The sequence below is a fragment of the Cavenderia fasciculata genome, assembly GCF_000203815.1.
Source record: "Cavenderia fasciculata unplaced genomic scaffold Scf_EU5ZYIE02H8LDV-5, whole genome shotgun sequence".
Taxonomy (NCBI): domain Eukaryota; phylum Evosea; class Eumycetozoa; order Acytosteliales; family Cavenderiaceae; genus Cavenderia; species Cavenderia fasciculata.
Window position 1 is genome coordinate 1,478,797 of NW_004457639.1, and position 15,626 is coordinate 1,494,422.

At 33.7% G+C, this 15,626-nt stretch overlaps 7 protein-coding genes across 7 annotated transcripts; 3 read left to right on the forward strand and 4 right to left on the reverse strand.

Moving 5' to 3' along the window:
* Positions 1-23: 23 nt before the first annotated feature.
* DFA_10435 (uncharacterized protein) lies at positions 24-427 on the reverse strand (the record flags this gene model as incomplete). Its single annotated transcript, XM_004354283.1, has 2 exons — positions 24-286; positions 355-427. The coding sequence occupies 2 exons, from the start codon at positions 425-427 to the stop codon at positions 24-26; spliced, it is 336 nt and encodes a 111-aa protein (XP_004354335.1).
* Positions 428-962: 535 nt separating this feature from the next.
* DFA_10436 (uncharacterized protein) lies at positions 963-1,252 on the reverse strand (the record flags this gene model as incomplete). Its single annotated transcript, XM_004354284.1, has 2 exons — positions 963-1,044; positions 1,080-1,252. 2 exons carry the CDS (start codon positions 1,250-1,252, stop codon positions 963-965), a joined length of 255 nt encoding a protein of 84 aa, XP_004354336.1.
* A 1,110-nt stretch (positions 1,253-2,362) lies between these two features.
* DFA_10437 (uncharacterized protein) lies at positions 2,363-4,250 on the reverse strand (the record flags this gene model as incomplete). The annotated part of the gene is made up of 3 exons (XM_004354285.1): positions 2,363-3,457; positions 3,541-3,686; positions 4,097-4,250. The coding sequence occupies 3 exons, from the start codon at positions 4,248-4,250 to the stop codon at positions 2,363-2,365; spliced, it is 1,395 nt and encodes a 464-aa protein (XP_004354337.1).
* Positions 4,251-4,610: 360 nt separating this feature from the next.
* DFA_10438 (uncharacterized protein) lies at positions 4,611-6,362 on the forward strand (the record flags this gene model as incomplete). The annotated part of the gene is made up of 4 exons (XM_004354286.1): positions 4,611-4,825; positions 4,898-5,071; positions 5,150-5,420; positions 5,499-6,362. The coding sequence occupies 4 exons, from the start codon at positions 4,611-4,613 to the stop codon at positions 6,360-6,362; spliced, it is 1,524 nt and encodes a 507-aa protein (XP_004354338.1).
* A 173-nt stretch (positions 6,363-6,535) lies between these two features.
* DFA_10439 (uncharacterized protein) lies at positions 6,536-8,229 on the reverse strand (the record flags this gene model as incomplete). Its single annotated transcript, XM_004354287.1, has 2 exons — positions 6,536-7,308; positions 8,148-8,229. 2 exons carry the CDS (start codon positions 8,227-8,229, stop codon positions 6,536-6,538), a joined length of 855 nt encoding a protein of 284 aa, XP_004354339.1.
* Positions 8,230-8,478: 249 nt separating this feature from the next.
* Positions 8,479-10,214, forward strand: DFA_10440 (uncharacterized protein; the record flags this gene model as incomplete). Its single annotated transcript, XM_004354288.1, is given in 5 exon segments — positions 8,479-8,579; positions 8,749-8,922; positions 8,990-9,260; positions 9,341-9,455; positions 9,475-10,214. The coding sequence occupies 5 exon segments, from the start codon at positions 8,479-8,481 to the stop codon at positions 10,212-10,214; spliced, it is 1,401 nt and encodes a 466-aa protein (XP_004354340.1).
* Positions 10,215-10,874: 660 nt separating this feature from the next.
* DFA_10441 (uncharacterized protein) lies at positions 10,875-14,902 on the forward strand (the record flags this gene model as incomplete). The annotated part of the gene is made up of 10 exons (XM_004354289.1): positions 10,875-11,035; positions 11,116-11,289; positions 11,374-11,644; positions 11,750-12,507; positions 12,693-12,783; positions 12,815-12,863; positions 13,103-13,334; positions 13,400-13,573; positions 13,642-13,912; positions 13,979-14,902. 10 exons carry the CDS (start codon positions 10,875-10,877, stop codon positions 14,900-14,902), a joined length of 3,105 nt encoding a protein of 1,034 aa, XP_004354341.1.
* Positions 14,903-15,626: the final 724 nt, after the last annotated feature.

The following is a 15,626-nucleotide window of genomic DNA, read 5'->3' on the forward strand; positions in this document are numbered from 1 at the left end:
TTTGAAAAGGTTTCGTTAATATATTAAGCAACGACAGTACAATTAAAAGTGGATAACATTTCAAGGTTAGTGGCACCAACCCCAGCTGAACCATAGAGACGGATACTATCACAAGTTGGAACTACAGGTAAGTTGCAAACCAATGGAGACCATCCATACATTGCCTTGCAATATGACTTGATATTAGTCTGTAATCCATTATTTACCAACTGATTATCAAACCAAATCATTGTCATTGGTGAATAATTTATCGTTAGTTTTAGTCCATCTTGTACTACACTAGTAACTTTGGTTTAAAAATAAAGGAAAATAATAAATAAATAATTAATTAATTAAATAGTTAATTTTACATACTTGCAGCATGAGCAACACTAGACAATAAAAGAATAATGGTTATGGTGAAAATGATATTTGATGATTTAAACATTTTGGATTTGTGAATTTGGTTATTAGATTATTAATATTGTTTGATGATTTGGTATTCATTTAGATCAAATTCCATCCTTTTTATATCCTTTTGTCAAAGTAGATTTAATCCATGGATAATACTGGAATGATTGTATCGATTAATTATTTAGGATCTAAAGGATTGGTGATACTGTTTAAAGGAGGGTTAGGGTTGAGCATCTAAAATAATCACCCTCACATTATTCTTTAAGTAGGAGTTATTATTAAAAAAGGGTTGTATAACTATTTTAAACCGGGGTAGATCATTATGTCATTCAAGTTATGATGTTTGAAGATATTTGGGTAGTTGTTGGGCAAATATTCACAAATGTGGATTTTTCAAGCACATTTGGGTGATTGAAAGCGCAACACCCCCCTCAAGAACTTGATCATTGATTGGGAGGTATGCTTATTCAAGTCAGAGCCCTAATCTTCAACGACAATGACGATAGAGATATTAAATAATTAAAATAGTTTATTTCAGAATAATTCAATTGAATTAGGTGTTGATGAGATTAAACAACGACAGTACAATTAAAGGCATATTGCATTTCAATGTTTGAACCACCAATACCAGTTGCACCATAGAGACGGATACTATCACAAGATTGGACAGTTGGTAAGTTGCAAACCAATGGAGACCATCCATACATGCCTTGCAATATGGTGCAATATTGGTTGTCAATCCACTCTTGATGAGTTGATTATCAAACCAAATCATTGTCATTGGTGAATAGTTAATAGTTAGTTTCTTTCCTTCTTGAACAACACTTGTAACTATGAATTGAATAATATTATTAATCATTTGAATTTATATTTATAAATATTTAATTATTTAATCAAAATACATACTTGCAGCATTAGTAGCAACAACAGCAAGGAGGATTGTGGATTTTTAAATAAGAGTTGGAAATATTGTATAAAGGGTTGGTTAATTAATTAAAGTTGGTTGATGTGACTTGTGAATTGTAAACATGTTGAAATGCTCATCTTTAAATAGTCAATCATTTTCTATAGGTCGATTGACCGAATGATGCCACCAATCATAATCAGCTTACTTTATCTTCGTCTATTTATTCAATCGAATCGAATTTAATCAAGAGCATATGACAATCTCCAGGGGTTCATGAAAAAAGTTGAACTTTTTTCAATATAAAGTAATTGTTAGCAATTGAAGTTCGAATGTTAAAATTTTGGAAAATGATTTAATTCAAGATGATGAATCTTGTAGAATTGATGTGATGATAAAAACTTCATTTGTTTGTTAACTATTTTTTCATCATTATTTATTGATAGATATAACAAAGTTCTATATTACAGTTAGTTAGTATACTTTATAGCCGTTAAAAGGAATCTGTTTTTTAGCCATTCCAATGTAGTTTGAGTTGGCATTTCTAAAACAAACATATAAAGACTTTGGTATCGATAAATTAAAAAACGGTGATAAGTACTATGCATTACTATTTAAGTCGAAATCTGTGATGGGGTTTTAAATCTTTGGACCTATAGTTTGGTGGTCGATTTGTGATTTTTAAATTCCAAGTTTCGACCCATTCTAACCTTTACTAATTTCTTAATTTGCTTCTCTTAGTTTTGAATATAGGTACTTCAATCTTGTAGATACACAAATCAACTTTTTGATTATAACTGGTCAGTTGGTATAGGTTTTAGACAAATGTTGTTTTGACCAATCCTTTTCTTTCGTTTAGCTCTCGAGTGGGTTTGTTTCCCCTCAGTTGCTATGGGTTATAGATGGTATGCATAAAAGTCCAAGTTCGGTTGACCAAGTTATGAGTTCCATCTATAACCCTTAGTAACGGCTCAACAAGTACACAACATACCAACATCAATCAATTTAAAGAATAAAGAATAATATGAAATAAATACACTTTATTTATTTTTATTTTAAAAGTTTTTAATATTGTTTTAATAATTGGGTAAGGAATAGGGTCATATCCTTTTGATTATAATGTTTAGCCAATACCAAGCCTTGTTGTAACATATATGTCGAGATGTTTAGACAGAGAGTAGTTCGAAGTGGATTAAAAGGCAATAGAGTAACAGCCTCTGACTTTGGTTCCGAGTAGACAGATTCGAGGGGTTGCTTGGTGATTGGGTTGGAATACTCGATTATGTATTTCAAGATATCGACGTGACCCAAGATGATTGCCAATTTGAAACCATAGATTGACCAATTAAATCCACTCTGATGGAGATGACGAACCACATCAAATGATCCACTAGCAATGGTTTCATCAATGGCTCGTGAACTTTGAAAATCATGAAGGTTGTAGAGATTGACCAAGCTATCAACCAACTCGACATCACTGTCTTTAAGACGACGAAGAAATGTAATCATCTGTCTTGACACATATTTAAATTGTAAATATTTCTCGGTACAATGACCAAAGTAACGATTCGATGCCCAAAAGTCAACATTGTCAGAATTATATTTAACTGTTTCCAATCCCAACATTTGATGAATTTCTATAACCATTCTCCAAATATTATTAATCAATACTTTTGATTTAAATACTTTTTGAAATATTATTTCATTTACCTTAATCTTATTATTTTGATTATTATTATTTTGATTATTTTGATTATTTTGAATTTGATTTTGATTAAAATAAATAAGATTAAATGGTGAAATTTGAGAAATTGAATCACGTTGTGATGAATGTAGTCTAATGATTTCATATTTGTTGAAATCATCAAATAGGATTTGCTCTAATAGATCGTGTCTTGGGTCATTATGATTTGACTCGAAATAGTTGTAGATACCATTTGACTGAGCAAATTCGATTACCTTTTGTTTTGGTACTGCACGTCTATGATAAAGATCTGATTTTGTACCAACCAACACAATAATGTTACCATCAAGAGTACCTTTTGCCAATTCAAAACATGTCGATAGATTATCAAAACACTTTTGACTTGTAATATCGTAAACCACAAATACTATACTTGATCTATATCTACTTCTATTACTTGAAGTTCTTTGACATGACTAAAATAAAATACAAAAGGTTTGAGGTTAGAACATAGATAGATAGATCATTTTACACTTTGATTTGATTTGTGAATACATACAACTCGTAATGTAAATGGAGTAGTAGTCCATTTACTTTTAAAAGGTATTGGGGTATGATCAACATAGATTTGTTGGAATAAAGGATCATCTCTTTTAAAGTCAAGTAATGATTCTATCAAAGTTGCCTTTCCAACACCTTCATCACCTAAAAATTGTATGTATACCATCTCGATGATTGATTGATTTATCTCTCTGTTCCGAACTAAAAGAGTAAGGTGGTTTCATTTCACTTCATTGTTTCATTCATAGTATGTCAGACCTTTAATTTGATTCTATTGCAAAAGAAATATCTCAAGATCATTCGAATAAAATTTTGTTTGGTCAGAGATAAATTAATTAATCAATTTAATTTGTTTGTTTATTATTAAGTTTTTTTTAAAGTAAATGTTAAAGATAATGGGTATGATGAAGAAGAAGAAGAAGAAGAAGAAGGTTGATTATTATTATTATTATTATTTTTGTTTATAAATTCTTTGGAAAGAAGGGTCGTTTCCAAAGATTGGTGTTTTCTTGATTTTTGGGACAAGTGTATGTGAGAGTAATTCGGGACAATACCTTTGATGGAGCATTGCAAGGAGGTCGTATTGATTACCATTGATCCAGTAGGTAAAGGCAAGACGATAGAAATTGGTTTCTTAAATTCCAAATCCTTGGCTAGTGGATATGCTTGGAATGAATTCAATTGATACACGCTTGAAATTGGTTTCATTGGATCCACGCTCATGAGAGGTACTCAGTAATCCGAAAGAGTATTATTAGTTGGATTCATAGCTCCTTTCTTTTTTTTTTTTTGTTTGAAAATATCTCCAAAGTATGCTCACAATTAATTTCATTTTTGAAGATCATGGTCAATTTACAAACACACACCCCAATCTCTCAAATGTGGAGCATAAAGTCTCCTGACCAAACTAGAACTAACCAAAACCGAAACTTAACATTTTGGTTAGTTGTAGTTTGGCCCAACCAATGTCTTCTTTATTGATTTAAAAGAGTCAAGTTGAAGCATACATTTTAGTTATTACATTCTCAATAGATAAATCAAAACAAATAGAAGTTTCTAAACAAAGACATGGTTAAAGTAGGTAAATTAGCAAAGGCATTGGGTAACAGTACAAAAGACAACATTCAAGAAAAGGCTGAAGAGTTTGGTAATCAATTAAAAGAAAACCCTCTTGCTGTGATTGATGTTAGTATCGTTGTCAATTTTGTTCAAGATCCACTTGGTGTATTGGAAGAGACATTGACTGATCCTGAATTCATTGGTTCTTGTATCTCTACTGCTCTGTATGTGTACTCAATAGTTAAATAATAGGCAGTGAATGCTCTATTTATTAATCAATAATTCCAATATAATAGTGAATGTGTTCCAGGAGTAGGTCCCATTTTAGCAAGTGTATTCTCAATGTTTTGGCCTGCCGATCCTGCCAAACAACCAATCACTCAAGAAGAATTGGACAAGAGACTAGAAGAATTTAAAACTGAAATGATTGGTATCATGGATAAAAAGATTGCAGATAGTGAAGTTAAAACGTATGTCTATCATGTACAAGATATATCATATCATATCAATCAATATTAATTAATTTATTTTTTATTATATTTAAATAGATGGAAAAACATTTGTGAAGCATTCTTTAATGGAATTGTTAGTTCTGCTCCCATCCTTCAAGACAAGATCAATACACTCAAACATCGTTTAGCAGAGGATGGAAAGGCTGACTCTTCACTCAAAACCTATGTCAGAGAAGCATTGGAACTTCAAAGAGTCCAAATCAAGACAATCATCCAATTCTGTGCATCCAAAGAGTTCCAAAAGGATACTGTCAAATTTTATCAAGACAGTTTATTCATGTACCTTTCAGTAATGAATGTATTAAATGTATGTTGTTTCATTTTTGAACTATAGCTTGAAAAAATATAAATAATTAATTTATTCTTGTTTTTTTTTTTTAAAAAGACATGGTGGTATCAATTGGATGTCGATCCATACTTTATCAGTGGAAAGGCTGCAAATGAAAATGCAGGTGAAGTTAAATCATTGAGAGAAAGAATTCATATTACTTTACAAAAGGGTATTACCGATATTGCAGCTGGTGCCAGACAAGCCAAAGCAGATGAGATTCCAGATTTCTTCAACAATGGCCATCTCTTGTTAAAGAATGATGCATGGTGGTACCCAGTCAAACTTTTAATCCATCCAGAACAAAAGAGACCTGTTGACACCTCGTTTGCAAATAGAACCTTTTATTGCGACCCACTCGTACTTCCAGACCTCGAGAATGCCTACATCTATCGTGTCGATGCCGCCTATTTCTACCCAGGCCAGAAACAAGATTACATGGAAGGTAGACGTAATTTTCCACCAAGTATCGAGCCAGTATCTGGATGCTACGGTCTCTACCCAACACCTGGATCCTCTCTTCCAATCAAGATCAATGGTGGCAAGAGAAAGGTGCAAGTTCGTATTTTGACCTCCTCTTCTTTGACCAAAACTACATTGCACTGCTGTGACACTCAATCCTATGATTATGAAACAAGAAAGAATAAGTTCAACAGATCTATCGTAGATCCACTTGGAGTTGTCGAGACTACCTATCTTAACAGTGGATTGGCATGGAGTCAATTGATGCACACTAACTCCTTGGAACTTGGATTCTCTGGATTCTTCCCTCAATTCAAATACTATCCAGAAAGAGTATTTTTTGTTGAATTCATCGTTCATGATAAGTCTGATCAAAGCCCATTGACCGACGTTCCACTTCCCGCTGATAATGAAGTTTTTTTTTCTGCTGCTCCAGAAGAAGAAGAAGAAGATTATTAAATTACCTATTTCACTCAATAAATAAGTAAAAATATTCAATAATAATAATATATCTCTCTCTCTCTCTTTAAAGTTTTCTCTTTAATTTTGTTTGGTCAGAGATATATTAATTAATCAATTTAATTTGTTTATTATTATTTTACAAATATCTATTACAAATATAATACAAAATGTTAAGCTTTTTTTAAAGTAAATGTTAAAGATAATGGGTATGATGAAGAAGAAGAAGTTTGATTATTATTATTATTATTATTATTATTTGTTGAAAAATTAAATATTTCATCTAATCCATTATTAAAATAATTATTCTTGTTACTATTATTATTCTTGTTATGATCGATTTGATTAAATTGTTTGATAATGAGTTCTCTTTCTTCTTTTGTCTTTGTCTTTTTGTTTTGTGATTGTAATTGATTGATCGTTTGTTTATAAATTCTTTGGAAAGCTGGGTCGTTTCCAAAGATTGGTGTTTTCTTGATTTTTGGGACAAGTGTATGTGAGAGTAATTCGGGACCATACTTTTGATGGAGCATTGCGAGGAGGTCGTATCGTTTACCATTGAGCCAATAGGTAAAGGCAAGACGATAGAAAAAGGTGAGCATGAAATCAACCTTTTGTTTTGGGAATGGTAATTTGGCAAAGAGGTGTTTGGTATGGTCACTGTTGCCGCGAGGACTGTACTCTAGGTACTTGATGTAGATGAGTAGACCGAGGTACTCGCCCGTTGCAAGGTTATAGGCAATGTTGTTGGCTAGCCACTCGAGCACGTGCACATGTCCCTTTTTACCAACACGGTCTAATGCCTTCGCAACCTGTTCCACAACATCGGTATTGAGAACATGGTGAAAGTAGAAAGTGTCGTTATCCGCCAGTATGGCATCGGTTATATACTGTGGGTTATCGTCACCCGAGTACGGACATATATGTGGCAGCTGTTTGATATGCTCTATATTAAACACAGTCGATCCAAATCGAGCAAAGTGCGACCCCTCCTTGAACAACGTTTGTACAAACAATGCAGCGTCCGTTCCCTTGCTATCTAGTATTTGTACCAGACGTGTCAAAGTCATGGACTCCCACTTGATCCATTTATTCCTTATATACAGTGCAAAGTAGTCTAGTGACACGTTGGGATGAGATGATGCGAAATCAATAGTAAAGACACCGTTCAACAGACCCTTTTTACAGGCTATATCCATTGTCTCGGTGTCTGTGATACGCGCACCCATAAACTCGGCCGATGTTTTGAATACGTGATAGTCTGTTTTAGGCTTATACTCTTTTGGCGCAAAGACACACTTGTCAATCTCGACCCGATTGAATTGCGGGTTGATGGCACGTACTATATCACGCATCAACTGCACAGAGTACAGTCGAGGATAGAGATTCAAGTTTTGGTATTTGACCAGTCCCATCACATCATCGAAGCTGTAGCAATAGGTTGGGTCTATCTTTGCATGTTTTCTATGTATTCTACGTACCCAATCAAACACAGTCTTTACAAGATACCTGTGTTGAATCAATACTAATCTTAATAATCCATCCAATCTATCATTATTATTACTCTTCATCCTCTTATAAATTTATAATTGTAATATAACATTATTTATTATTATTAGAAGTAGACCCTAGTTAGAGAGGTTCGCATCTGCAAAAAATATATATAAATAAAAATAAAAGAAAAGTTGGAGAAGAGCATCTTTGCGAAGTTCAAGATTATGTTTACTTTTTTTTGTTCTTTTAAAATATCCTTGCTCCACAATCAATTGAGGAGGAGCTCGATACCACCAACGTATAGGATATTTGCGAATACGATCACTGTAAAGCAATGAATGGTTGCAGCACATACATATCTGAATTGGCTCATTGCTTAGGCTTCAATTAATTAATCACCCCGATCCCTCAACTCAAACAACATGTGGCGCACCGAGAGTAGGTTGCCAACAACCCGACAGATGAATTGTCACAAAGTCTCATGACCAAACTACAAGTTTGTTAAATTGTTGTTTTCCAAACTGTTAGCAGCTATCGTCTCTCTCTCTCTCTCTCTTGTCTTTTTAAACAAGTATTACTTTTACTCTATAGAGATAAATCAACAAGATAGATAGCATCAAAGATGGTTAAAGTAGGTAAATTAGCAAAGGCACTGGGTAACAGTACCAAAGACAACATTCAAGAAAAGGCTGAAGAGTTTGGTAATCAATTAAATTCCACTTGGTGTATTGGAAGAGACATTGACTGATCCTGAATTCATTGGTGCTTGCATTACTACTGCTCTGTATGTGTACTCAATATAAATATTATTCTCTCTTTTATTTACATATATTGATATTAATCATCTTTATTCTTTTATATAACAATATAATAAATATGAATATTATAATAGTGAATGTGTTCCAGGTGTCGGTCCAATCTTGGCAAGTGTATTCTCTATGTTTTGGCCTGCTGATCCTGCCAAACAACCAATCACTCAAGAGGAATTGGACAAGAGATTAGAAGAATTCAAAACTGAAATGATTGGTATCATGGATTCAAAGATTGCAGATAGTGAAGTTAAAACGTATGTCATCTATTATAATATCATCAATCCGTCCATTAATATTAATTTTTTTTTTTAAATTAAATAGATGGAAAAACATTTGTGAAGCATTCTTTAATGGAATTGTTAGTTCTGCTCCCATCCTTCAAGACAAGATCAATACACTCAAACATCGTTTAGCAGAAGATGGAAAGGCTGACTCTTCACTCAAAACCTATGTCAGAGAAGCATTGGAACTTCAAAGAGTACAAATCAAGACAATCATCCAATTCTGTGCATCCAAAGAGTTCCAAAAGGATACCGTCAAATTCTATCAAGACAGTTTATTCATGTACCTTTCAGTAATGAATGTATTAAATGTATGTTGTTTTCATTTTTGAACTATAGTTTGAAAAAATATAAATAATTAATTTATTCTTTTTTTTTTTTTTTTAAAAAGACATGGTGGTATCAATTGGATGTTGATCCATACTTTATCAGTGGAAAGGCTGCCAATGAGAATGCAGGTGAAGTTAAATCATTGAGAGAAAGAATTCATATTACTTTACAAAAGGGTATTAATGACATTGCAAGCCAATGCAGATCATATTAAGGAATTCTATGCAAATGGACATTTATTGTTAAAGAATGATTCGTGGTGGTACCCAGTCAAACTTTTAATTCATCCAGAACAAAAGAGACCTGTTGACACATCATTTGGACATAGAAGCTTTAGATGTGAACCACTCGTACTTCCAGACCTCGAGAATGCTTACATCTATCGTGTCGATGCTGCCTATTTCTACCCCGGTCAGAACCAAGATTACATGGAAGGAGGTCGTACTTTCCCTGATAGCATCGAGCCAATATCTGGATGCTACGGGTTGTTCCCAACTATGGGATCCAACCTCCCCATCACTATTCCAGGTGGTGTCAAGAGAAAGGTGCAAGTACGTGTGTTGACAACCACCAACTATACCAAGACCACTCTGACCGTCTTTGACACTGACGACGATAATTACAGTCCCCCACGTCCAAATATTTCTGGATTGGGTCATCGATCGGCCATGATCAGAGAGATCAGTGATCCACTTCAAGTAGTCGACCAAAACAGCAATTATAACCACTACAATACCAGTGGATTTGCATGGAGTCAGATGATGTTTACCAACAATGTATCACTCCAATTCAGTGGCTTCAAATCACCATCTTCACCCAAATTCTTTGAGGAAAGAGTATTGTTTGTTGAAATCATCGTTCATGACAAGTCTGATCAATCACCATTAACTAATGTCACTCCACTCCCAGAAGACAATGAAAAATTCATTTTTTAAATGACTTACTATCAATAATAATTATATAAAATTTGAATGACATTTACAATCAAGATATATCAGAGAGAGAGAGAGGTGATATCTCTTTGGCAACTTCACCAAAACCACCCACCCCATTTCCTTTCCTTTCCTTTCCTTTCCTTTCCTTTCTGTTTATTTTGGATGTGAGTTGGGTTTATATATATATATATAACCCAATTAGATGATTAATTTAATTTAAAATATATAACTTCCCCAACCATTTTTTTCGCGGGTGTTCGTTCATTGACTTTTGTCGTTTCGAACTTGAAAGCAAAGTATCTTTGTTTCTATATCTCCCACACCATCAATCAAGATCGACATCACCAATAATTCGATTCATAGTAAATTAATTAACTTAATTAATTAATTAATGAACCACCCCGATCCTCAACCCAAGTGGTGCACGAGTGGGTTGGTTGGTGTCAATTGTACGACAGCTGAAAGCACTTCTCATTGACCAAACTACAACTTGTATGCACCTCCTGGTCCTTTTGTTAACAAGAGCAGCAGTTAGTTTTAATAACTTTTACTCAATATATAGAGATAATATAGATAAATCAACAAGTTAGATAAGACAACAAAGCGATGGTGAAAGTAGGTAAATTTGCAAAGGCAGTGGGCAACAATACAAAGGAGAACATGAAAGAAAAGGCAGAGGAGTTTGCAAATCAATTAAAAGAGGATCCTCTTTCTATTATTGATGTTAGTGTTGTTGTCAACTTTATTCAGGATCCACTTGGTGTATTGGAAGAAACATTGACTGATCCTGAATTCATTGGATCGTGTATCTCTACTGCTCTGTATGTACATACAAAATCAAAATCTTAAATATTCTCCTCTCTTTTGATATCATTAATCATTTTATATATGAATATAATAGTGAATGTGTTCCAGGAGTAGGTCCCATTTTAGCAAGTGTATTCTCAATGTTTTGGCCTGCCGATCCTGCCAAACAACCAATCACTCAAGAGGAATTGGACAAGAGATTAGAAGAATTCAAAACTGAAATGATTGGTATCATGGATAAAAAGATTGCAGATAGTGAAGTTAAAACGTATGTATATAATACATTAACTTTAATAGTCAGTAAATTAACAATTGTTAACTATATAATATTATGTATTTGTTTTTTAAAAAGATGGAAAAACATTTGTGAAGCATTCTTTAATGGAATTGTTAGTTCTGCTCCCATCCTTCAAGACAAGATCAATACACTCAAACATCGTTTAGCAGAGGATGGAAAGGCTGACTCTTCACTCAAAACCTATGTCAGAGAAGCATTGGAACTTCAAAGAGTACAAATCAAAACAATCATCCAATTCTGTGCATCCAAAGAGTTCCAAAAGGATACTGTCAAATTCTATCAAGACAGTTTATTCATGTACATCTCTGTCATGAATGTATTAAATGTATGTTGTTATATGTTTAATGCCGATAGACTATTCATTTTTAATGAATAGTTTGAAAAAATATAAATAATTTATTAATTTATTCTTTATTATTTTTTCTTTTAGACATGGTGGTATCAATTGGATGTCGATCCATACTTTATCAGTGGAAAGGCTGCAAATGAGAATGCAGGTGAGGTCAAATCATTGAGAGAAAGAATGCATATTACTTTACAAAAAGGTATTTCCAATATTGCTGCTGGTGCCAGACAAACTAGTGCTGATAGTATCAAGGATTTCTACCAAAACGGACACCTCTTGTTAAAGAATGATGCATGGTGGTACCCAGTCAAACTTTTAATTCATCCAGAACAAAAGAGACCTGTTGACACATCATTTGACAATAGAACCTTTTATTGCAACCCACTCGAACTTCCAGACCTCGAGAATGCTTACATCTATCGTGTCGATGCCGCCTTTTTCTACCCAGGCCAGAAACAAGATTACATGGAGGGATACCGTAATTTCCCACCAAGTATCGAGCCAGTATCTGGATGCTACGGTCTCTATCCAACTCCAGGATCCTCTCTTCCAGTCACTATCAAAGGTGGCAAGAGAAAGGTGCAAGTTCGTATTTTGACGACCAGTTCTTTGCCCAAAACCACCCTGTACTGTGAAATCCCTGAAGACTACGAAAATGATGAACAGGAAGGTCCACAAATAACGATGAACAGAACTATTTGTGATCCTCTTGGAGTCGTCGATTCTCAATACACAAAATACAGTGGATTTGCTTGGAGTCAACTGATGCACACTAACTCCTTTGATCTTGGATTCGGAGCTTACATGCTCACTAGAAACAAAAATTATGCCGAGAGAGTATTGTTTGTTGAATTTATCGTTCATGACAAGTCTGACCAAAAACCATTGGTCCAACATCACTCCACTACCCGCTGACAACGATGATTTTGATCAACCAGCTTGGGAACCCCTCCATGGCTATTAATAGACTATATCTATCTACCTTCAAAATAAATAAAAAAGAAAAAATTGTTGTTTATTCCAAAAGCTCATCCAATTTTGTGCATCAAAAGAATTCCTTAAAGGATGGCGCCAAATTCTATCAAGACAATTTATTCTTGTACATCTCTGTATTAAATGTAGGTTTGACTAATATTACATTTTTTAAAGGTCAAGTTAAGATGGTCAACTTACAAAAGAGGTAAACTACAATTTAATTGTAATTTTAAAAAATATGAATTAAGAGGGGAGGGGTTTCAGACCTTTTTTAGGAGCGGTGGGGTTTCAGACCTTTTTTAAGAGCAGTGGGGTTCCAAACTACAAATTGGCAAACTACTAATGTTTTGTTTTCATGGTTAAAAAAGTGTGAGAGTTTACAAGAGGTAACTATTTAATCAAAAATTTTTTCATTGATTGAAACATACTTTTAACAAATATACATTATTATTTTTTAAAAAGATTTAATCATGCCAAAAGTTAGCAAATTTGGTAAAATGGCAAAAGCCTTGGGTGACAAGACCAAAGACAACATGGAAGAAAAGGCCAAAGATTTCCAAGATCAATTAAAAGAGAATCCTCTTGCTGTGATTGATGTTAGTATCGTTGTCAATTTTGTTCAAGATCCACTTGGTGTATTGGAAGAGACATTGACTGATCCTGAATTCATTGGTTCTTGTATCTCTACTGCTCTGTATGTTTTTGATTCAAGTCAAAAATAGGGACTATTTCTAGACTTTTTTATTAATTATTCCATAGTGAATGTGTACCAGGAGTAGGTCCAATTTTAGCAAGTGTATTCTCATTATTTTGGCCTGCTGATCCAAAGAAGAAACCAGTCACCCAAGAAGAATTGGACAAGAGATTAGAAGAATTTAAAACTGAAATGATTGGTATCATGGATAAAAAGATTGCAGATAGTGAAGTTAAAACGTATGTATATCAAAATAAAATTAATCAAATCAATACTAATTTATTTTTATTTTACTTGTTTTAAAAAGATGGAAAAACATTTGTGAAGCATTCTTTAATGGAATTGTTAGTTCTGCTCCCATCCTTCAAGACAAGATTAATACACTCAAACATCGTTTAGCAGAAGATGGAAAGGCAAATCCTACACTCAAAACCTATGTCAGAGAAGCATTGGAACTTCAAAGAGTTCAACTGAAGACAATCATCCATTTCTGTGGATCAAAGGGATTCCGTAAGGATACTATCAAGATTTATCAAGACAGTTTATTCATGTACCTTTCAGTAATGAATGTATTAAATGTATGTTGTTATATAAATACAAATTTAAAATAATTATTAATAATTTTTTATTTTTTTTTATTTTAGACATGGTGGTATCAATTAGAAGTTGATGAATATTTTATCAGTGGAAAGGTTGCCAATGCAAATGGAGGTGAAGTTAAATCATTGAGAGAGAGAATGCATATCACTTTACAAAAGGGTATTAATGATATTGCAGCTGGTGCATTGCAAGCCAATGCAGATGACATTCCAGATTTCTACCAAAACGGACACCTCTTGTTAAAGAATGATGCATGGTGGTACCCAGTCAAACTTTTAATTCATCCAGAACAAAAGAGACCTGTTAATACATCATTTGAAAATAGAACCTTTTATTGCAGCCCACTCGAACTTCCGGATCATGAACGTGCCTACATCTATCGTGTCGATGCTGCCTATTTCTACCCAGGCCAGAAACAAGATTACATGGAGGGATACCGTAAATTCCCAGGGAGTATTGAACCAGTATCTGGATGCTATGGGTTATATCCAACTCCAGGATCCAATCTTCCAGTCACTATCAAGGGTGGCAAGAGAAAGATCCAGGTTCGTGTTTTGACTACCACTTCATTGACCAAAACCACATTAAACTGTCGTGACACAACTAAAGTACCATTCCCTGAATTCAAAGAAGGAGATGACCAAGAAGCTATCTATAAAGCCTACAGTGAAAAGTCGGTTGAAGCGAGAAAAAATAGAATGAATAGAACTATCAGTGATGTACTTGGAGTTGTGGACAATACTTACAAAAACAGTGGAATGGCATGGAGTCAATTGATGCACACTGAAAGTTTGGAACTTGCATTCTCTGGATACTATCTTAGATCCAAATTCTATGCTGAAAGAGTATTGTTTGTTGAATTTATCGTTCATGATAAATCTGATCAAAAACCATTGGAAAACATCACTCCACTACCAGAGGATAATGATATTTTTCCTAAAACAAACGGCTATATGGCAGATTTTTAATAAATGATAAAAAAAAAAAATAGTTGATCTATTTAAATATTGTTTATTCTTATTTTAATTTAGATTGAATTCATCACTAAATAAAAGGCTGAAAGAAATGTTGGCGCTAGTCGGTAATTTAATAAATAGATTGTTGGTGTTATGTTGTTTCTTTAATGAATTGATCACCAAATAATAAATTCTATAAAATTCCGGACAATCATTATAGCACCTAGTGTAGAACCTGTAGTCTATGCTATATCGAGCAACGATCATAGATAGAAGATTCCAGAGTATTATCCATTCAAGTAACCAAATATATAGGAAAGTATCAATGTATGATATCCAACCTTTTATCATTCTTAAATAAACAAGAGTAGTTAGTATCAGGGGAACTAACTACCACAACACGACGTAGTCACTCCGTCACGTGTTGTCTATAAATATGAGATTAAACACTCATATTCGATAATCTACTTACTACATACGTATATTATCTCATATCTCTCCCCTCATATTTGCTCTGTCTTGTTGTTGTCTTATCATCTTGATACACTCTATCTCTCTCTACCACTTGCGCTATCTACACCTAGGATACCTGTCTCTTTCGATTGGGTGCATATTGGCAGATACCAATACTCGAAGAGTCAATATTTTATGGAATAATGTGTCGTCGGCTACTAGTTGTTTTAATAAATTCCACTTTTTTTGTTGGAACCATCTTAACAATGCATCCCTATATATC